Consider the following 22,928-nt stretch of genomic DNA (forward strand, 5'->3'; position numbering starts at 1 on the left):
GCTTTTAACATACAATGCATTTGAACTGAAATAAAAAGGACGTGAACTAAATAGTTATACCTGCACAATTTTGTTTATCAGGGGTAAGTTCAAAGCCTTGTTGACACTGACATGATGCTGTTTTGTTTCGTACCTCACAATAGCCGGCGCATGTTAGATTGTTTAGTTCCTTGCAATAATCTTTCACTGAATCATATTGAATGTGAAGTATATTACAACATTATTACATTGCGTACTTAACTATGTTACACACATATAAATTTTGTTACGATGTCATGTTTATGATAAAAGCCAAAAAACAGTCTTTAAATAATTACCATTCAAAGATAATATATATATAATTTGACAGAAAAACATGTTGAGACATTTTCATTGTGTCAAAAAAACATAATATATGTAATTGTATTTAAAACGACTTTGTAAAATGTAATTAAGGAACAAATCATACGTTTACTACATGTATTCCGGTTGTCGTTAAGTCTGTATCCGAAATAGCAGTAACAGTTGAAATATCCTGGATGGTTTTCGCACATCTGTTCACAGTCCGCCAATTTAAGATCGCATTCATTAATGTCTGCAAAGAGATACGTAATCCTAATTAAAATATCCTGTGGCTGTAAAATAAATATAAAGGAGTACATTCTTAATATACTAGTAAAATACAAAAACATCTCCATATGTATTCGTTTATGAACACAAAAACAACATTATCATAGCCTACATGTTAGTAGTGCAAAAACAATAAAATCAGTTCAACAGTAACAACTCAATGCAAAGTTAACCAGAATAGTATCGCTTTGCCCCAAAACTAGTAAAGATGTGCATGAAAAAGAACAGTCAGTGGGACGACCAATGATCTAGGGCCTTACACTTCCCACTGTTAAGTGTTTAATGCAGATGGCGAACACTATACATAGACCAGTGTTAAAAGAGACCAGGATATACCGCATTGACCATGTATGCCTGGCCACAAACGATCGAGCTTTGTATTAATAAAATAATATATATACCGGTGCAATGCGTCGAATTGACTTCCGTGAAGCCGTGTTTACATCCACAAGTGTAGCTGCCTTCAGCATTCAAACACTTCTGACTGCACTCGTTCAACTGTGGATCAGAGCATTCATCTATATCTGGAACAAGGATTTAGGCAATCAGAATACGAACAAACTGAAGCATTTGAGAAATGTCCATGTAAAACGTTATGAATAATCATGAGTTTGTTGTGATTTTCAGAATGATTTTGTTTACTGTTCCTTAGTCTGTCTTGTTGAGATTATTAAAACATGTTATTACATACAAATGTACGTGTAAGTATGTATGTCTATTTGTTTATAACTAATGTCTTTATTTAACAAATACATTTTCTTGAATAGTGATATTAACTTGCTTTAAAACATTTCCGTATTTGCTGTTAAAACAAATGTAACTCGTAATAATATAAGACATTTAATTTAATTACTTGTAATATAATAAAGTGCACTAAACCTCGGCAATTTCCTACAGCATCTTTAACGTATCCTTGCAAACAATCACAGCTGTACGAGCCAATGTTGTTAGTACAGGACTTTCTAGCATCCTCGCAGACTCCAAAATGCTCCTTGCACTCATTGACGTCATCGTCACATGAACTTCCTGTCCAACCTTTGGAACACACGCAGCCTCTGACAGGATCGCATTTCTCGGCACCTCGTCCGGTACAGTCGCACGTTTGTGAACAGTTTAAACCCCAGTTTGGCACCTCACATGCTTTAAGGATCGACGATTAAAATTCAAATCAATTCAATTCAGTGCAAGTACATCTCTCTATATGTATCATAAACATATGCTTTATTTACACGTTGCTTGTTTTTGCATGATAATGATGGAAAACCTTCAACCGCCTTTTTACATTAACTTTATTCATTCTGGTAACTAGAACTTTCAAGTTCAGAGAAGCCATGAGTTATACCTATATTCTTGCTAAGTTACCTAATTTCGACAGCATAGCATTATATTCTGACCAATAAGTATGCCAAAACGCTGTCTAGAGAAGGGTATGTAAACTTACATTCACATGAGACCTTGTCTATCAGCTGGTAACCCGTTATGCAGCTGCACTGAAAACTCCCGATCGTGTTCATGCAGTCTTGAGGACAAATATTTTGAGAGCATTCGTTAACATCTGGAAACAAAAATATTGTGTTCACATAAAAGCTCTGATATAAATGTTATGAAAAGTTGGATGGTCTTTATTTTCCTCCGATTATACAAGATATTCTTACCTTGACATTGAAAAGATGTTCTATTAAAAATAAATCCTGCATTACAGAAGCAAGTGGTCTTATTGTCCGTATCCAAGGTACATCCCTCGGTTTGAGTGCAGTTGAGTGTTGATGTAGCACAAGGGTCAGATTCATCTGATTCCAAAATTTTATCAAAGTATGATTATAAATAAACATCAGGTTTATGTTAATACATGTTTGAACACACCGTACAAATCTAATTAAGATAAGACAAGTGTGATAGCATAAAAACTATTCATTACATAAAACGCTCTCTTAAAAACTGTTTGGCACACTTATTTGTCCTCTCATCAAACAAATGTTGTAACACTTATTTTCCTACACTATAAATTAATATTTTTTTATGAATAAATTATCATTCGTTACTGATATTAGCAAGAAAAATAGTGATACCTGGTACACATGTCCAATTAGATACGTTGAAAATAAAACCGGGTTGACATTGGCAGAGGAAGCTGCCTTTCGTGTTATCGCAGATCTGAGAACAGTTGTGTGTAGCCTCGTTGCATTCGTTGATATCTTTACAAAGCGAAATATTATTCATTAATTCACCAATGCGTAAAAATTAATAAACGAAACAAATTTTACGCCGGAATGCAAATTTCCTTATATATATATTTAAAAAAATAAACATTAACGCTAAGTTCATGTTAATCCGGAAAAAAAGCGAACTATTATTTTTTGAAACCCTGTATTTTTGGCAAGTGAAAATTTATTGTTTGTGATTTATACGAAAACAATCTACATAATACATCAGCAAAAAGGTTGACGACCCATTTGTTGTACTTATTTTTAAATCAATTTATTTATAAAAAAAACTCTGTCTAATCTCAATTAATTCATAACTTCGTCTGAATTTTAAATAGTTATTTCAAAGAAAGTGAATGGCATAATTCTTGATTTGCATACCAATGCAATTATGTTTGTTATTTGCATCGACCCGGAATCCTTGCTCGCAATCGCACGAGTAACTTCCTTCAGTATTGAGACACATATGGTCGCAGGGATTAGATGAGTTGCATTCGTTTATATTTATAAGAATATTAAATTGTATTTAAATGTAGTTTGTATGTTTAGATAATAAAGAATGTGAAGAAAATATCATGATTTATGAAGATAATAGTTGAATTTCGACAATTCATATATCTACGGAAAATAGTCTACTATGTAGCAAACGAAGAAACTCTTTACAAAGAAACCATTTTTATACCAGCAGCTTAAGCAATACAGAGGTAAGTTAAGTATTGTTTATACATGTTAATATACTGAATACAACTATTAACAGAGATATGTTAGTGATGTTGTCGTCATCATCAACATGATATGCATAGATAATTCCATGGAAATGCGAGTTTTCATAAACAAAAGTTTCATATAGACCAATGCAATCGTTTTCCCCCGGTACACCAGCATATCCGTTCGGGCAAGGAGAACACGAGTATGTTTTGTTCTGGGGGATGTTTGTACAGTTTCTTCCAAGGGAACAAGGACGTTCTGCGCACCAGTCTTTTTGTTGTTGACAGTCGTCTCCTAACATAAATGTTAGTTTAGTAAAACATTTAAGTGACGGAAATAAAATAGTATTTCCGACAAGACCGCCGTATGTCAAACCGGTACGATACGCTTGTCACAAATTTTAGAATTAATACAAATAGTTCTGTGTAAATATACACCTTTAATACATTACTCATTGCACACATTTAATTATATACTCATATTGCGACTAGTGTTAACTGGCCAATCTCAACTGCGTTACAAAGATATTTATGTATAATAAGATTTAACAAAATCCTTTATTCTTTGCCAATGTCAATATTCTGTGTAATCCAACCATCCAACTTTTACCAACCGGTGTATCCACGGTCGCAGACGCACGCAGAGTACTTGAAATAAGCAGTTTCTTGAGGGTCTGGCCGCACTGTCGTGGAGCAGTGTCCATTGCCATGACAACCCGTGCAAAGCTGTACCTGTATGGTGTGCTGCTGAGATTTGGTTGATTGATTGTTGATGGCAACAAACCTAAAGATAAAAACACTTTAATGTATGTTTTTTTCTATTGAGAATAATTGAACTTGTTTTGTAAAAAAAAATCATCAATACAAGTTTTTTCAAAATTACCAAAATACTCTGCCGGAATCCGTATGGAATGAGAAAGGCTTCGGATGTGACTTTTTATACATACGGTCCAATTATTCATTTACTTTAATAAAACATATGTATGCATAACTATCATGCCACTTTATATTTTTTATTTAAAGTAAAATTTTAGCAATTTGTACTCGACTGTTCGCTATAGTTTATACCATATGTTGTGTGGACGATCATCACTCTGTTTGAAATAGAGCGTCTTTGAAGTTCTGTTAAATGTTGTTTTAGTATCGTTGTTTACAAATGCGATATCTAACCCATCATCGAGCTTTAACTGGCACGAAATTTGATCTCCAACCGTTGCATTTACACTGCATGTATTGTTAATGGTTGGCACGACTTTAGCTGAAAATGCAAAATCATTCAAATTTTGGTTTTCAACATTTTCTCTTTTAGATATGAAACATCGAAGAAGCAACCCAAGTTTATATCCTTACATTGTAAATACATCATATTAGGAAACCATAAAAAAATTACTGAATTGTATGAATCATGCGTTTTGGCAGATATTCATTTAATTTAAAAATCAAAACAAGAAAATACAGTAACATTTGTTGTATGTTCAAGTCGATACTGCATACGTTTACACTCATACTGATATTATTTAAGTTATGAGTGAAATTTATTTGGATTCATACTGACTGTTGTTGTTGTTTTTTGTTCTAAAATAACTAAAGGAATGATGTATATCGCAAGACATTGGATAATATAAACACTATTTTGGATTAAGTACCTATTTCTTCCTCGTTATTATCAATGGTAATACGTATGTCGTTCGTTGACTTTGCAATATTTTTGTTCAAGGTTAATGCATAATCGAACACACATTCTATGTTCTTTGAACCGTTGCATTCCTTTTCAGCTTGAGCAAGCGTTTTTTTGTCAACGGTATCCAGGAAACGCGGTATGTACGAAAAGTTGTGATAATCTGAATGTTTCTTGCCGTCGTCATAGATAAATACAGACGAGCTATCATTCACGGACCCTGAAGTGAATTTCTTTATTTTTCAAATAATCAAATATCTCATCGTTACGCAATACATTTAGTTATTCAAACAGCATATGCTTATGTTGAAATTCAAAACCTTTGTGGAAACGTGTTTAAAATATATATAAAAAAAACATGTTTTGTAAAAGAAAGTTAAAATCGTTTTTTTTTTGTTTTGTTTCCTTTTGGTCTTCAAAGTTTGTGTATGGCCAAAACCGTTACGTGAGAGGTAAAAACATTTCATCAAGAAGCGTATATACAATTACTTACATGTCTGACCGTAATAAAATATTTCCATATCACTTGCATTAAAATGAAGGCGACTTCCATTTGGGTATACAAAATCATTTGATGAGTTTCCGTCAAAATTTCCTAGGAGACCTTTTGTCCTGTTGTTAAATATCTTCGGTACAATTACATCGAGTGACAACATTCCTGCTCCTTTTCCTATTTCGAGCGTTATCCCTGTGGATTGAATACTTAATTTGCAACAGAAGACTGTACGATTATTGTAACTTAGTTACGGTCTTTTTACATAAAACATAATACACAAAATGAAACAAGTATTCACAATTATAGAAACCAATTGAATTTATCAGACATTTAGTTCCGGTAAATTATAATAACGAGACAATATCTTTAACATATCGTCATGTGTCAAAAAAAAAATCGGAAAATAATCAGAGCCGGCTAACCCCTTTTTAAAGAAAATTGCAAAGTACCGGTAGTTTCGATATAAAACTTTGCCCTGTTTGAAATAACTGTACCTATTCCAAGAAATGACACTCTCAAAACCCCGTCATCTTCATGAATTGTGAGTGTGGACGTATTAAACACAAACATATCGTTTTGTTCTTCCCAAAGACTCTTGGTAAGGTCAATGCCATTCCCGTACAAGGTCACATCTGTAAATACATGATACCACTCCAATGCTCTCATGCATACACGTTTCTATACATTAATGCTCATTTAAAAGATACAATAAAGTATGATTATATTAATAATCAGAAAATAATTTACCAATGTTATTACATCCAAGTCAGTATAAAAACACAGTTCGAAATATTGATAAAGTAATGAAAGGTTTCAATATTGTTCAATATACCTATCCACAAAAGCTTTTAAATATAATCCATACACACATCTTTATAATGTATGCTTACTGTTCTTAGCCCCATTAAGTTCAACGTGTATTGACGAATTTGTATTATCTCTAGCTGCAAACGCCGTGAAAATTGTAGCGTCGGACAGGTTTCCATGTTCATTCACTGCCCTCTCAGTCCTGGCGTGCAGGGAAAATGTGACATTTGACGTCTCAACGCTGAGCAACACGTATTCTCCGAGTCCGTTGAATGTGTAGTTCATCCCGTCTAATGTGCGCATGTGCGGATCACCCCAGAAGGAACCTTAAATACACTTTTCTATTTATAGATTTGCACTCAGACATTTAACTATACGCGTCATATAAACATAAATGATTGCTTGTTTGTTTTTTAGGATCATACATACTTACTTCCGTACTTATTAATCAGCGAAATCAGTTATGCATACATGTTAACATGCTCACAATTATTCACGAAATGCGTTTACCAAAGCATAGCTGTCTTAAGTTGCAACATTTTGTATCATAATTTAGAAGTTCGTACATTAAAATGTGTGCATATGCTCTTATTAAACGTTTTACAACATACATTCGTTAACCTCTTTTGCATACTATTAATTCGTCATTCTTTTAATTAAACCAGGAGCTTTTTTAAATAATTGTTTTAAACATATAATAATTTTGTTTTTATTCAAGTATACGATTACCAAATCTGTACGGAGACTCGGTGTAGCATGTGCCTGTAGGATGCAGTTGGTAATAGAGATCGCAGTAGTCTGATTTCGCGCAGCATTTGTCCTTCATGGTGACGTCATTAAACTCGTGATCACGTAGTGAGTATGACGGATGTGCGAAGTAAAATCCGCCAGAAAGAGGTTGCATTTCCACAAATGTTAATGTCGAACGGTAATAGCAGCACGACTGAAATTTGAGACCATACAATTTGTTATAAGCATAAAATGTTCATAATATGTCCGAGATAAGCACAAGCAAACAAACTTTCAGGTACAAAGATTACTAACCTTTCCATGTGGCTTGACAGTTTCAATTAGCATCATGTCAACGCACACAATATTGTTGCTAATTTGCTGACGCAGTTTGGTCCGGATGTGCCAAAACCACGGGTCCCATCGGGCTAGTTGGATGGCACATGGGCACATAGGCATACGTTGTGAGTAGAAATGGATATTTTGCTTCATGTTGCTGTTTTTGTTGTACCACTTTATACAATCAACACCGTGATTGCTAAATGAAGTGTCGTTTGCATCGATATTTTTCAACAAAAGACCACTGATTCCTAGAAAGTATTTTTATGGTCTTTAAACTTATCAGGTAAAAATACAATATAGAATTTAAAACATGGGAAAAACGGCACTTAATGAGACAATAACACAACAGATGTGCTGTTGTTGCAGCTGAGTAAGAAAATGATATAAGCATGAAGGTTCAGTGGTAATTACCTCCTGATTTAGATCCTAAATCCATCCGAAGTGCAGGTGTTTTGAATGAGAGCAAGTGGTTGAAGATAGTACCATTCTCTCCGGCGTGACCGATCCACAACGAAATCGTCTTAGTTTTTCCTCTCGAATTTAGAGCCCAGTTCATCAATTCATGTCCGTATATTGTTACGGAATAGGTCCGAACACCATTTGAAATAATGGCCAGTTGGAACGTTGCTCCCTAATACCATAAAAATATGAACATAACAAGCCACAGTAATAATTTATAATGGCCATAAAGGAACTATTAGCATAATTAGATATGCATATATAGACTTAACGACTACATATAAGCTATCGAGCCTGTTTTCGTTAATTTCGTTTTCGTTTCAGACTGCAAAAAGTGACACTCCATAATACATACTCATGAAAGTAAAAGGGACATGTTAAAATATTGTGGCATGTAGTTTGTCATTAAATGATTTAAATTTGATAAATGTAAACATTGATACTAAATAGCTCCAGTACAAAAACAAGTTTAAATTAAAGATAGAAAAATGTAATCCTCAACACTTAAAAACCACTCGGCCATCCGTACAGAACTCTTAAAATTATTCACTCGTTTCGCGTTTGTAACGCTTTATAATTTTCAGGTTTTTAAATCGTCAAAAAATGCATATATTGGTTATTTTAGAGCAAGGTTAATGTTCAGTACAACCGTTTTCTCGCAAATTCTACCACAACGATAATTTGAAAACCTGATTTTATATGTACTCTTTATGGACATTTATTGTGTACACACACAAACGCAAACGCACACACGCACGAACTAAATTCACACACAAACACTTGAACAGAAAAACATATTGATTAGCATTGTATTATTTCCATGGTTTAATGATTACAACGATATAATGTCTCATTATCAATTTGTCAAATTCAGAGTATGTGCAATATGCTTCAGTGAAAATTTATTTTATTATTATTAAGGTTCTGTTTCGATTGTTGTCATGGCGAAAATAATTGTTTTCTTAAATTGACAGTTGTGTTATTACACACGACACGCCGACGTGATCAGTCATTTTAGCCAATATGCGCGTGTAAATCAACTTCTAACGTGATATCAACGATCTGTTATATTAACTTGTTTTAAAATGACGTTATTGTTTTGAGCGAACCTTTACGACGTTGATGTTAGTTCGTTAGTTCATTACTTGGACACTCACGCTCTTGCGAGGCGCAAAAATGCGATTTTGTTAAGCAATAAAATAGTGCCACTTATGGATATAGCATGTTTAATTTACATATGATTACTATTATAAAAATTTGTATTTGTGAAACGTATGAAATAAACTATAACAAACTTACGTTGATGCGATTAAATGCAGACGCTTTTGGTTTCACACTACTCCATGTTGCAATGAAAACGAAACTGACTTCAAATGAAGGAAGATTTTCCACGCGTTTGATTAAACTTTCAAGGAATGTAATGTCTTTCATTGCCCTGGTTGTGAATGGATAGCTGTTTAGAATATTGTACGCCCTGTATGTAATTAATGAGGAATTGTCAACGAAGATATCTGAGAAATATGCTGCAACAACCGGGTCATTGATATCAATTGTCGGTTCTATGATGTCATATTTTGCTTCACCCGTTGGAACTGGTTTGTTATTTGTATATTTCTTGTCAAAACTTACGAGTCCACATCTACATACCTGAAAAATAATTATTTCGCAGACAAATTAAACATTATGTTAGATAACTAAAATTTTGATATAAACACTTGCAAATAAATGATTAATATTAACATGCAGAATAATTTTGATTTGTAAATACAAATGCAAGATCATATATTAGCATATATTAGCATACATGCATGGACCGTCTCATTGTGTTGAAAACTGGTATCGCAGGTGAAAAAACAATAGGCTCGCTGCAATCAGGTTGATTCATAACCATATCTCCTTCGTCTTCTCCAAACGGGAGCAATGGCACTTTTAAAATATATATAAATGAATGCATTCATTTTTTCGAGCAGTATTCAAATAATAAACACTATAAACATAAAAACAAGCCCTCCTTTTTATTCTTTACAAAAATTAATAGAAAACACAACTTAGACAAAACAAACATTAAGTACAAACAGTGCTTCAAACGGTCAATTGAATTATTTTGTGTATAAACCAATTAAATGTATTCCAAATGGTTGTCGCTTGCATATTACAATGTCTCTTTATTGTTTTAATATCTTACTTATATCACACTTTTGTGTTCTTCTGTCTACCACCCCAGACATGCATATACACTTTTTATCCTCACAAATTGCGCTTTGTATCCTACACATTCTAGCATCAACACAGGGTCCACCAATGTCCGCTGAAATAACATATTTTTAAAACAAGTTTTTGTATAGGATACAAATGTTCACCTTTATAATAGTTGGTCAATACACGTTTTTGTCTAATTTAGTACAATTGTTCATAGTTACATTTCTGGATGCATGTCGGAACAGAACTGTTCCAAGCACCTGTTGCGTCACACCGCATTGCGTCATTTTCGTTTAGTAGATAATCTTCATGACATTTAAATCGCAGTAAGGAATTAAACGTTGTTACTATAGGACTAGTTAAGATCCTCATGTTGGCTGGCAATGTGATGTTCCCACAATCTGATAAATGTATCAAACACGTTCATTTCATAATATTACGCATAATGCCATTGGAAGATTTTCTACCGAAACAGTTTTTAAACTTTCACGTCTCAGAAATGAGTAAAGATTGTGATTTTGATGTTTGAGGTGGAATGATTTTTGTCTAGATTATTTTCACGATATAATAATTTATCCTCGACGATCGGACTCTAAAGTAAGTGGAGAATGTGTGGTTTCGACTTTTTGCACGTTGAAATAGGGAAACGTTTCAATGAACGACATACCTGCAGCATGTCTATTGCGTTGTTGCGCTCCTAATTATTCATAAAAAAAATTATTGGTGGTGTCGGATTTAATGTATGTATTGTTGTTGTTTTTTGTGCGTGTTAAAACCCACGTAAAATGTAACAATTGAAATACATAAGAGTTATACACAGTTTCACGATTTCCAAGTGTAGAAAGATAAAACCATACCTACACCACGTGCTTAAGCGTCCTATCGTCACGGATGAATTATTGTATCGTGAGCTTGCAGGCAATTTAGTCAAATTATCACATATTCGATTTTAAATAAAAATCGTTACTTATAACTGAAATATACAAGTTTGAAAATGTAGCGTTTGAAAAGTCTTCACATGTATATGAAATATCGTTTTGCCAAGATTCAAATATGTTACCGAATTAAAAGTTATGATAATTCATGCAGTGAAGATTTAAAGTCATTGAATGAGTTTAGCACTAAACATACGTAACCTGTTAGACAAATGAAATAAACATCATGAGAATAAATATGGCTCGTTCGATAATGATTTTACGTTTTCCCTTATCTCAAAGAAAATTGTCTTAAGAAGTTATGTACTCAATTAATGCATTTTTTTAAAAACAGTTTTAAACAGTTACCTTTTATAATGCATGTTGGGTTGCCACTCCATTGACCATTGGTTTGACATACTAGTATTTTGTCACCACGGAGATCATACCCAATATCACACTGCACCTCGATTTGCGACCCGAAGTGTGTTCCGGTGCCAGTCACAATGCCATTTTCTAAGTGAATGCGTTCGCACACTAAGTTTAAAAAAACAATAAAACGTATTTAAAGAAAGACAAATAATTTTTATAGCTCTTGTTCAACGTTGATTATTTTTTTATTTCAAAGTACGTATATATTAGTAGTATAAGTGTATTTTACCAACGATGTTGCACATCGGATAATCAGTCCATGTACTGTTACTAAGACATTGTATGATAGGTTCGCCAGACAATAAGTAGCCATACTCGCAGGATACTGATAACACGTTATTAAAGTAAAATGATGTTCAGTTAACGACGCCATTCTTTGGAGTTGGGTCACCACAATCGCGATTCACTATGCTACAACATATGGTTTAATTAATGGTTTAATTGTTTGATGTAATGTTCCCCTATGCATTTAGCAACTATTTTTTACGCTATATGCATCATAGTTAATTGACCATTTTGTGTTTTGTACTTTCCATGTACTGTCTGTGTTTGTTTGTTTTTCACGATAATCTTCGTGTTATAATTTGAAGGCAATTTACTACGATTATACATTGTTTTGCTTTCTATGTTAACTTGATATGATACCTTAAATACACGCTGACTCTTCCTTCAAATGTGCTGTATAATTGTTTAAATATTGTCGGATGATATTGTTTTGTTTGTGAAATAAAACAAATATATAATTCCCACACAGTTGTTCATTCACGTGAAGCAACTGAAATATATTGCTATTGGAAGTTGTTTGTTACTACCGAATCAATGAGTTATTCCTGTTTAACGGATTGTACCGACTTGTTATGCCTTTATACGCATGTAAATGTATGTAGTGTATATGACTATATGTTCTTTCTTTGTTGTAACGATTGCAAATAAATGTGTTAAATCAAAAAAAAAATTAAAATAAAGCATGGAAAATATTTTCTCTAAATTCAACTTTTATGATATATAAATAAATAACTAATGTATATATATATATATATATATATATATATATATATATATATATATATATATATATATATATATATTAACTTGAGCGTGGTATGGTTAATCCACAGAAGAATGGTCAAATTCTATCCATTGTTTTAATATAAAAGTAAAGACTTATTTCTTATTTATACATAGTATATATCATGTATATTATATTACTAAACAACACAGTGCTAGCATTTGTAACATACAGAAGAAAAAAGTAGTTGTATATTTGACTCAGTAGATACCACGGTGCTACCATTTATTAGATAAAGAAGAAAGATTGAAATGTGAATGATGCTTAGTAGATACCACGGTGCTACTATTTGTTACATTAAGACGAAAGATTGAAATGTATATTATACTTAGTAGATATCACAGTGCTGTCATTTGTAACATACAGAAGTAAGATTTAGTTGTATAGTATGCTAAGTAGATATCACAGTACTACCATTTGTTATACACAGAAAAAAGATTGAAATTCACATCGTGATCATTTGTTACATACAGAAGTAAGGTGTAGTTGTTTGTTAAACTATGTAGATACCATAACGCGAACATGTGCCACAGGCAAATGTTGAATCTTTAAATAACCTTGAGTTGTTTCTTGTATTTCGGACACATTATGCTTTTCCTTTAACATATCAACACTTACGTCGACAAATTTCGGAAAGAACGAAATTATGCAACGAATTCAATGAAATAACAAACAAATAACAGCAAGATACATGTAATGTATTTGTGCATAAACATAAATAAGCAAACATAATAATAATTGCGGTGCATGTGTATAAACGTTAGTTGAAAACAAACAATCAAAGCCAAAACAACTAGAAATTGTGGGGCACTGACAACTAGGGGTAGGGGTGGGGGTGGTTGCACAACGCCAAGAGCACGTGTGCCACTTCGGGCCTTTGTTGTTCTTGGTTTTCCGTCGAAATATTTTAAACATAATCTGCAACCCATAAGGGCACATCACGCTTCATCTGATTATCAGTTTTTGTCATCTAAGCACGTAGATTCTGTGCACACTGTGTTTGCTGGTATCGTCTAGCATACCTGATTACCTACACAAAAAGTCTTTTTGTAATCTTCAATAAATTAATATGAGTTCTGTTGTTTTGTTTTGTGTGTGTTTTATCGAAATTTTTATTTGAATGGTTTCATTAAATTCATGTAAATTTAAACATTCCTTAGAAGCTTTGTAGATACTTGTACGTAGTTTCATGTTGAAGTGATAATATTACCATGGTGTAAATATCTGAAATATAGTCTTTGACATTAGTAATACCATCGTTAAACATATACATCTGTATCAATGATTCAAATTGGCTATTAAACAGCGATATTGATAGCGTTGTGGCCGAACCGTAGCCACTTCGATACATGTAACACTTTGATTTTAAGTATATTAAGTCAGCTTAACAAGGTTTATAAATCGCCGACAGTTATGCAAAGTACGGGTATACATAACCACCCGTGAGCGAATTTATATCCGGTCACCAATATTTTTCAAAGCTGCGTATTCAAATATTTAAATTGAAAACTGAATAAAATCGCATTGTCCTTGAGTTTTCGACACGGCCACATGAAAGACAGAGGCGAGACAAAAATGGGTTAACAGAGATTAAGATCCATACCGGCGGGTTGCTATGATGGTGCGATGTATGTGTTGTTTTTATGTATTTCATACGGTTGTAATGTGTTTCACTGGAGCGGAAAAGGAGTGAGTAGTCCAACTGTTTGCTGAAGTCCTTCGTGAAAGTCAATTTCGTCTAGTTTCGGTTCCCATTGTGCAGAACAAACCGGAATCGACCTGCCTGCACAACAGACCCCGCCCTTGAGCCACCCATCGCCGAAACAATCGAGACAACCGATCCAACATCCACCCTCCCTCTGTCCGGGACAACAGGTCATCAACTGTTACATATCCCCGTCCGTAGCCGCCGTCGCACATCCCCACCCGCATTGATCAACAAATTCAACGTCGAATTTATGAAGAAAAGAATCCAAAATTTTTAATAAAAAATAATAAATCAGCTAGCTCTTTTTGGGCAATACGTTAAACCATTTTGAATTATATATGTTTTCATATAGTACAGAGTAAGGCCATAATTGACGATCAGGGATTACAAATAAGCATTATAATGTATAGAAAATAACATAATTTATACAAGCAGAAAACACACTGCCATACATTCACTCAGGAATAATGTTATTATACGTGTAGAATCAACTCAAAATGTTAGGAAATATGCATAATAAAAACAAAACACCAGTAAGCAGAGTGCGTTATTTGCCAGTATAAAACCAACTGAACACCACACAGAGTGACATATTAGAATAGACGAGCAACACCAACACCACGAGTGTCACCTGGGGCGTTTGTTGTTGTTGGTTGGTTGTCAATTTTTATTTTACATAAGTTGCAGCCCGCCTCATAGGGACAGCATGAATGTCCTGCATCACAGTCCGTTGCATCACTGCACTCTTTCTCGCAATTTTCGCCTGGTTTCAGTGTTGGGCATACCAGCTCACCTATGCACACAGTGTATCTAAATCTTAAGTAAGTTAAGATATATTCCTGTTTTTCTGATCGGAACGTTTTCTTTAAGATTTCCCTCTGGGTTTTTGTGTACAAATACTGGTACAGAGTGTCATGTTTTAATGATACAATTGACCATGGTTTAAATTAATAACAAGAGTGTGAACATAATTATACATGTGTGTTTATCATTTTTATTGGCTCGTATTCATTGATATTTATAGCTAGTGGGTCACTTCGATACATTTAAAAAATTTATTTGAGCATATTAAGTCGGCTTTAATAGGTTCTAAAAAGGATAGTGTTACAAATAACCTCATGTGAGGGAATTTTAACCCGGAAAATAATATTTATCAAAGCAGCGCATTAAAATATTTAAATAAAAAAGTTCAACTGAATAAAATCACAACACAATGGCCTTGAGTTTACGGCAAGGTCATATAAAAGGTGAAAGCAAAACAAACTTTGGGTTTGAAGGCGATTTTAACCTGCATTGGTATATGGAGCTGTTTTTTGCCACATACACCATCAAATGTTATAATTAAAAGGAGATGACATGTTTGCCCGAACAGTTTGCAAATTGTTGTCTGTTTTGTATATTCTATTGAGATTTACCAAAGGGTAGAGAGAAAAACACATCTTCACCGGAATCCTTAACATAAATTAAATCTTTGAATTTTCCCTATTACAGAAAATAGTTTGGTCTAAGCGTTTTTCAGACATTGTCATTTTTATTCATAGTCAGGAGTGTCATTTCACTTGTTTAAACATTAAATATTCCTTTTTGAATATGACAATTATTTTGAAAAGTTTACTAAACTTTGAATAAAATCCTAAACGTCAGGATTTTGACTTGACCATTAACATGAGACCGACGTCGGATATTCCTGCGTTTTACCGGGGCAATTATGTATTTGAACCGTTGTAGAAACTCTTTACTTGTGCGGGACTTGTACCGCAAACCGCCAATGCACTAGCATGGTGACTGCCCACCCTCTTATAAACAATTATTCAAAATTGAAAATCTTGTTCAGGGTTTCCACAGGTATATATGTAGCGAGTCGATGTATGAGTGTTGTTCCAAATTATGAATAGTCAAGAGCAAAAAATTACATATGTTTAATTGCTGAACACAATAGTGTAAATTGGTGTTTTTTTTAATATGGTCAATAAATCCATAATCCAAATTATGTTTCGCCACCCTTTCTATAATAGGGAATATTGTGTTGTGAATTGGTATTTAACAAGCTACCTGTTTTGATCAGGTGACATATCATTAAATATGTCCGACTATTATTATAATAGTTTGATAGTTAACGATGAAACTTATTTTTTCAGTTAAATAACCTACAGCTTATTAAAGCGCTTTTAAGTTAATGATTTGATCTTATTTGAAGCTACAGGCATGTTGAGGCACTATCATTTTAGGTTGCTTGGTCAAACCGGTTAAAGCTGTCTTAAGAAGGGATCTTTTAAAACCCAAAACCGTTTCCTGAGTGGTGATCGAACCCATGATATCCTCATAGATAAACTTACACCAGGCCCACTATGACTTTGCGACGTTCGTATTAGTTTTATATGATTTCGATGGCAATACTGTATTAAAAGAATTGCTAAACATTTCGTACAATTGTTAAAAAAACTAACATAAAACGTTAACAGTGCATGTATGTAAACTGTTTAGTATATACAAGTACACATTTTTTGTTTAAAAACATTAACAAGGTTGTGAATAATAAATTATTTAAAGTAGGTTTAAGTAACTAAAATAGCAAATTCACATTTTTAAATATAATTGTTATATTAATTTCGAATAAAAGATCAAGCAAGTAATATTGGAATTTTGATAATAGTTATAAATGGGTCAATTTACAACTATCATTTGTCTTTAAGCTATGAAACAATTATTAGAACTGTATACGCAAAGTTGGGGGTATTAAATGACTTCGTTTTCAAAACAATTATGACTAATACATTTGCGTTCCATGGATCACAACTTTAACATCAAAATTATTGTTTGAATTCTTGTTAAACCATGTAAACTATTAACACATGTATTTTTATGTGACAAAACGGAATCAAGTTTAATCAATCAAAGAAAGCAGATGTGTGCATAAAAGTATATATTTGCATAAAGGAATCGCTACACTTTATACTAGGATCAGTACAACTACTACTAAAACGGGTTTTGTATACATGGGTAAGGTTAACCAATTTAATTACTAATAGATAAAAAAACATGTAATCCTGTTAACATATTTTAAAAAATAGATCATGCAACACAATCATAACAAAACTATAACAACGGTACGGAATACCGTTAGGGCCATCGTGGTGACACATTCAAATACAGAGGGCGACACTGCGATAGTTCGATAGTACGATTGCAACAATGCGATAGTACGATGGCGACAACGCGATAGTACGATGGCGACAGTGCGACAATACAATGACGACAATGCGATAGTACGATGGCGACAATACGACGATACGATAGTGTGACAATACGATGACGACAGTGAGACAATACGATGGCGACAGTGCATGAGTACGATGGCGAAAATGCGACAATGCGATAGTGCGATAATACGATGGCGACAGTGCGATAGTACGATGGCGACAATGCGATAATACGATAACGATAGTACGACAACCGAAAGTACGATGGCGAAAATGCGATAGTACGATGGCGACATTGCGATGATACGATGGCGACAGTACTATATGACTATCGCATTGTCGCAATCGTACTATCGCATTGTCGCCATCGTACTATCGCGTTGTCGCATTGTCGATATCGTACTATCGCATTGTCGCCATCGTACTATCGCAGTGTCGCCCTCTGGATTTTAATGTAAACCACGATGGCACTCAAGGTATTCCGTAACACGGCTCATAGGTACTGTCTGCCACAATTGAAACAGCGAATTGCAGAGAGTTTTGCCAAATAGTATACGTTAAACCCATATTGATATTAAACCGTATAACATACAATTGCAAACGGGGCATATTGAATTGTTTTTTAATTTATGCGTTTCAACAATGCAAAAATTAGTTGAATTCTACATGTGTTCAATACCTTGTTAAAAGAAAATGTCGCCCTAGGCAGAGCGTGTTTGGTTTACAAACATGTCATTTCAATGAAAATTAATTAATTCAAGCACTAAACATCAACTAAAGAAATCGAACCTGATTTGACGTAGTGATTAATCGTTTGAACGTACATGTTCTATTACGGATAATTTCTGATATGCACACATCTAAAGTTATTTAATGCGAAATGTCTTAAAAATATTAACATCAATGTTCTTCTAAACGCTCCACATGAGGACTAGCAGGCCAACATATCTTATGCAACCTCGCAAAGCACCTTATATCCGTACCTGACATGAGGTCAAACACCCGAACCAAACTGGTGTCTGAGATTCCCGTGTGACTAAGGGGCCAAATTTGAACTAGCAGAGATGGAGAGAAAATGGAGGTTTCCTACCTGAGCTGGGCATGCAGGAATTTCCGGAGCGAGTGTATCCGGACTGACAGACGCACGTGTAGGGCGGCAGGGAGCTACACGCGGAGAAATCAGGGCCGCACATGGCGTTGTTTCCAGCGGTACATGTGTCGCCGAGGTTTTTCTCTGAAAAAGAAAATTATGCATCAAAACTAACTATATTAAAATTGATCTCATAGCATTACTTAAGAAGGTTGCGATTTCCCATCAGTAGCGAGGGCCACCCACGATCTTGTCCAATAAATTGAGTTAGCATGACGTCATCATCTTAAATGTCAGTTGTTAATGAATTGTATTCGTTTTGGAACTTTAATTTGGGGTTGCATCTCAACTGCAATATCTGTAGACAACTCTAATGTCATGACACTTTAACCTGCTTGTGATTTGAAAAATAAACATCCAACTGACCAGTCACGTAAAAACGATCGACCAATCGTTGTTTATATAAACTTTTTAAATATGGATTATGCGAGAATGTGCTATTTTTTGACATACTTTAATTTTAAACTAATAATACGTAATTCCAGTCTTTCATCGCAAAATTGTAACTGGTAAACAATACATGTTCCAATTATCAAACTCTTTCTGATCACACGACATTACTGGATATAACATATTTAAGTATGTTTAAGTACTAATAGGTCTAGAGTCACCCAAATTTTATAATGCACAGTTAGTTAAAGATGAAAAATGTGGTTTGCCTTATAAAATCAACTTACAGTGAAGCATGTAAAATAAATTAAAAATCTTTTTAAGTAACAAACATATTTAAATCGACCCGCGGTGTTTTATGGCGACCCGGATAGGATAGAGCTATGCTCGAAACAAGTCCTATCTTTGTAGAAACTAACCCTGCAGACAGCTTCCGGAGGATTCGTAGAAGCCGGTGTTGCAGGCGCACACTGACTGTAGGTTGCAGAACGAGTTTGAGGGAAGGCATGTGGAACCCGCACAGCTGTCACCGATACCGACTGCGCAAAATATACAGGAGAAAGTTTGATTACGGTACAATAAGAGTTATACACGATGGACGTAGTATATCGTTTGTCGTTTACTTAAAGGGATCTTTTCACGCTTTGGTAAATTGACAAAATTGAAAAAAGTTGTTTCAGATTCGCAAATTTTCGTTTTGGTTATGATATTTGTGAGGAAACAGTAATACTGAACATTTACCATGCTCTAATATAGCCATTATATGCATCTTTTGACGATTTTAAAACCTAAAAAGTATAAAGCGTTGCAATGCGAAACGATTGAATAATTTGAAGAGTTCTGTTTTTGTCGTTAAATTTTGTGAAACTACGAAGATTGCTTATATAAGGTATAAAATACGTTTAGCATGTGTACTCGGCGGAATAGCTCAGTAGGTTAAAGCGTTTTTACTTCAGGACTCTGGCAGGACTCCAGGGGTCACTGGTTCGAAACCTGCTCCGAGCAATGTTCTTTTCCTTTTTTTAATTTTATTCTTGATTTTTTACTGGAGCTTTTACGATCCAATGTTTACATTTATCTTTATAAAGCATTTAATGAATAAGTTAAAAAAATGCCAAAATCTGTGAAAAGGCCCCTTTAAATAAAGAGATGCGTTTGAAAATCATGCTCATTTTAGTGACTATCAACATTGTTTGGTAAATCTAGAGCTTACTAATTAGAACCTTCGTGGCCATAAAGGCCACATACATATAAATATCACATCCAACAATTTTAAATGTGACAAAAAGGAATCAACTTTAATCGATCTAAGAAAGCAGATTTGTGCATAAAATTATATATATTTGCATAAACAGTGTTCAGGATCCCGTGACTTTGTGGGGTACCCCCTTTTAACTTTAATTGAGTTATACACGACGGTAAGTGGTGCTTTGTTTTAATTTTTTTTTTTATTATTGCATTATTAATTTTAACTAGTGCATAACAACAGAGTGTAATGCTGCTTATGTCAATGTTAAATGCCTCGAAATGACCTAGTTATTAAGCCTGTGTTCTTTTTCAAAAATAAGGTATCTACTGCATTCATTGTACACAGTTATCCTTCATGCAACGTAAAATTTAGTCAACGATTTCAGATGTATTCAATGATTTATTCTATACATTTAGATATCGCCACAAACTGCAAGAAAAACTGTCATTTATATACTAAATTATTTTGCAAATGTATTTCAATAACCTGAGTGTGTTTACATTCTGTCCAGCCCGTGTATAAAATCCGAGAAACCCCGTTTATTCTGAACCCTGATAAAGGAATCTCTACACTTAAGACAAGCTGAGAAAAATAACTTTAGAAATAGGCATTAGTTTCGACCGCGGAGTGAATGACAATTATTAAGTGGCATGTAATCGAATAACTATATTCAATATCACTCCTTACTTAGGTTGCATGTATTTCCGTTGGCACGGTATCCGGTCCTGCACACGCACACGCTGTTCCGGCACTCAGAGTTGGTCGGCGTACACTGAACGATTGGACTGCAGGTCTCTCCTAGATTAGCCGCAGCTAAAACAAGGAATGATGTATTGGTTTAAAGAATTACCCAATATCAATAATATAACATTTTTTTATTTTATATAATCCCTGTTTATTTTTATTGCAAGTTAAAAATCGCGCGTGTGCGTACATCTTTGAATTCAAACAAATGTGTATTGCATTGTGCAGGTAAATGGCATTAGTAACCTGATGATAACATTTTTCAACAAATGAGGTAAAGAAAAAATACGATAACTTCAATGAAAAATGAAATTACATTTAAGAAATGAAGACATTTCATATAGCAATATTAACAAAAATGAAGTAACAGACAGAAGGTTGTTAATGTCCATGAAAAATAAAAAATGCAATAACAAATGTGTTCAGTTATTAATTACTATGTGTCTGTTTGAAACCACTGTTTGTAGCTATCTAGTCTTGTGTAAAAAAGTATTTTGAAAATATGTTCATATTCCTGATTATTACAGTCATTTCTTTTTTTTAAACAGCTTCAGCTTCATTTTGAATACTTCAGTTGTATATTGTCTTATATTTGCTGTCAAAGCTCATAAGATATTTTGCAAAGCCAGACAGGGACTGGCAGTTTATATAAAAATTCTTTAGAAACATAATTTTTCATTGTTTTTAATACGCGTTTATCTTATAGAAAGTTAAGAGGTTTCAATGTTACAATTTCTACTTGAAATTTTGTTTTAAAAATGGTGTATCAATTACTAGTATGTGTCACAAATTGAAGGCCTCTTTCCAGCGGTGCTTCTAAAAACATGGACCTTATTACTAGTAAAATTATCCTTACACTTTAAAAGATAATGGTATACTAAGTACAGTGTAAACATCAATTATATTTAGAAAAACTACAAAGTGCTCATAATACGTTAAAACCTCATACCAGAAAATATTTTTTAACATCGTTCTTACTTATTTTTTTTCCAATAGAAGACATACAATGTATACATGTATATTAGGGCTGTCACGATTCACCGGTATACCGGTATATCGCGGTGCATGTCGTGAAAAAAATCGCACCGCGGTACGGCGTTGCCACACCGGTTTTTTTAATATTATTATATTAGCACAGATATAAATACATTACATAATTATTTTGATATAGATATCATTTTGAAAAATGTAGAAGCGAGTCAAAAGGGCTAAATAAATAATCCGTTAATATTCAGGTCAAGCAAGCGGTTCCACTTGTAGATGTTTAACTTTCACGTTTAAAATACGGCGATGTATGGGTCCGTACCTTTTTTGGAATTAGGGACATATTTCCTTTGCAAATAAGTTCATTATTATCCAAAAGATGTTTATTCTATTTCTCATTTTCGAACTTTAGTATATCGATCGTTCAAAGCATGGCACTTCCGAATCATGTTATCTTAAGATTCTGAATAAGTCGAGGAAGAGTCAGAACGCTACGGATTTTCAATACTGGGCCCGCTGACTCCGCATTTTGAACATGCCCTTTAAGCGTTCGATTTACACAGATCGTAGTCACAGCTATTGTAAACAACATGGCGGACATTTTAGAAAAAGACTCGAATAATAACAATGACTTTTTCTATCAAGTTTATTACAGTTTCTTTTACAGTTTCTAGTCATACTATGATACCAGTGTTTTCTGATTATTGAGTTTAATAAAGTTTGTAAAACTTGTTATTCTGCTGTTTTCTTCACAGATACATATTCTGTAAAATATCGCGGTACGTACCGCGATACAGTGTTGCCGTACCACGATATACCGCGGTACGCTCACAGCGTATCGTGACAGCCCTAATGTAT

The 22,928-nt window shown here is 33.9% G+C and overlaps 3 protein-coding genes across 3 annotated transcripts in view; all 3 read right to left on the reverse strand.

Annotated features, from left to right (window-relative positions):
- Window positions 1-5,867, reverse strand: part of LOC127834785 (fibrillin-2-like) — a 24,528-nt gene extending 18,661 nt beyond the window's left edge. The window contains exons 1-13 of the mRNA XM_052360821.1: window positions 5,692-5,867; window positions 5,167-5,418; window positions 4,589-4,778; window positions 4,135-4,304; window positions 3,666-3,815; window positions 3,195-3,317; window positions 2,679-2,804; window positions 2,265-2,399; window positions 2,051-2,164; window positions 1,489-1,749; window positions 1,011-1,133; window positions 449-574; window positions 61-186 (exon numbers count right to left, since the gene is read on the reverse strand). Coding sequence (XP_052216781.1) covers window positions 61-186; window positions 449-574; window positions 1,011-1,133; window positions 1,489-1,749; window positions 2,051-2,164; window positions 2,265-2,399; window positions 2,679-2,804; window positions 3,195-3,317; window positions 3,666-3,815; window positions 4,135-4,304; window positions 4,589-4,778; window positions 5,167-5,418; window positions 5,692-5,854 — 2,059 coding nt within the window. The 5' untranslated portion in view covers window positions 5,855-5,867. The remainder of the gene's footprint in view (window positions 1-60; window positions 187-448; window positions 575-1,010; window positions 1,134-1,488; window positions 1,750-2,050; window positions 2,165-2,264; window positions 2,400-2,678; window positions 2,805-3,194; window positions 3,318-3,665; window positions 3,816-4,134; window positions 4,305-4,588; window positions 4,779-5,166; window positions 5,419-5,691) is intronic.
- A 244-nt stretch (window positions 5,868-6,111) lies between these two features.
- LOC127835596 (mucin-like protein) lies at window positions 6,112-11,677 on the reverse strand. Its single transcript, XM_052362031.1, has 10 exons — window positions 11,514-11,677; window positions 10,452-10,631; window positions 10,217-10,339; window positions 9,836-9,957; window positions 9,331-9,678; window positions 7,984-8,203; window positions 7,546-7,820; window positions 7,231-7,444; window positions 6,585-6,827; window positions 6,112-6,326 (listed from the first exon to the last, which is right to left on the reverse strand). Exons 2-10 carry the CDS (start codon window positions 10,600-10,602, stop codon window positions 6,112-6,114), a joined length of 1,911 nt encoding a protein of 636 aa, XP_052217991.1. The 5' UTR covers window positions 10,603-10,631; window positions 11,514-11,677.
- A 3,069-nt stretch (window positions 11,678-14,746) lies between these two features.
- On the reverse strand, window positions 14,747-18,781 carry LOC127834101 (perlwapin-like). The gene is made up of 2 exons (XM_052359711.1): window positions 18,644-18,781; window positions 14,747-15,146 (listed from the first exon to the last, which is right to left on the reverse strand). The coding sequence occupies exons 1-2, from the start codon at window positions 18,744-18,746 to the stop codon at window positions 14,947-14,949; spliced, it is 303 nt and encodes a 100-aa protein (XP_052215671.1). The 5' UTR covers window positions 18,747-18,781; the 3' UTR covers window positions 14,747-14,946.
- Window positions 18,782-22,928: the final 4,147 nt, after the last annotated feature.

This window comes from Dreissena polymorpha, chromosome 6 (assembly GCF_020536995.1).
Source record: "Dreissena polymorpha isolate Duluth1 chromosome 6, UMN_Dpol_1.0, whole genome shotgun sequence".
Classification (NCBI taxonomy): Eukaryota; Metazoa; Mollusca; class Bivalvia; order Myida; family Dreissenidae; genus Dreissena; species Dreissena polymorpha.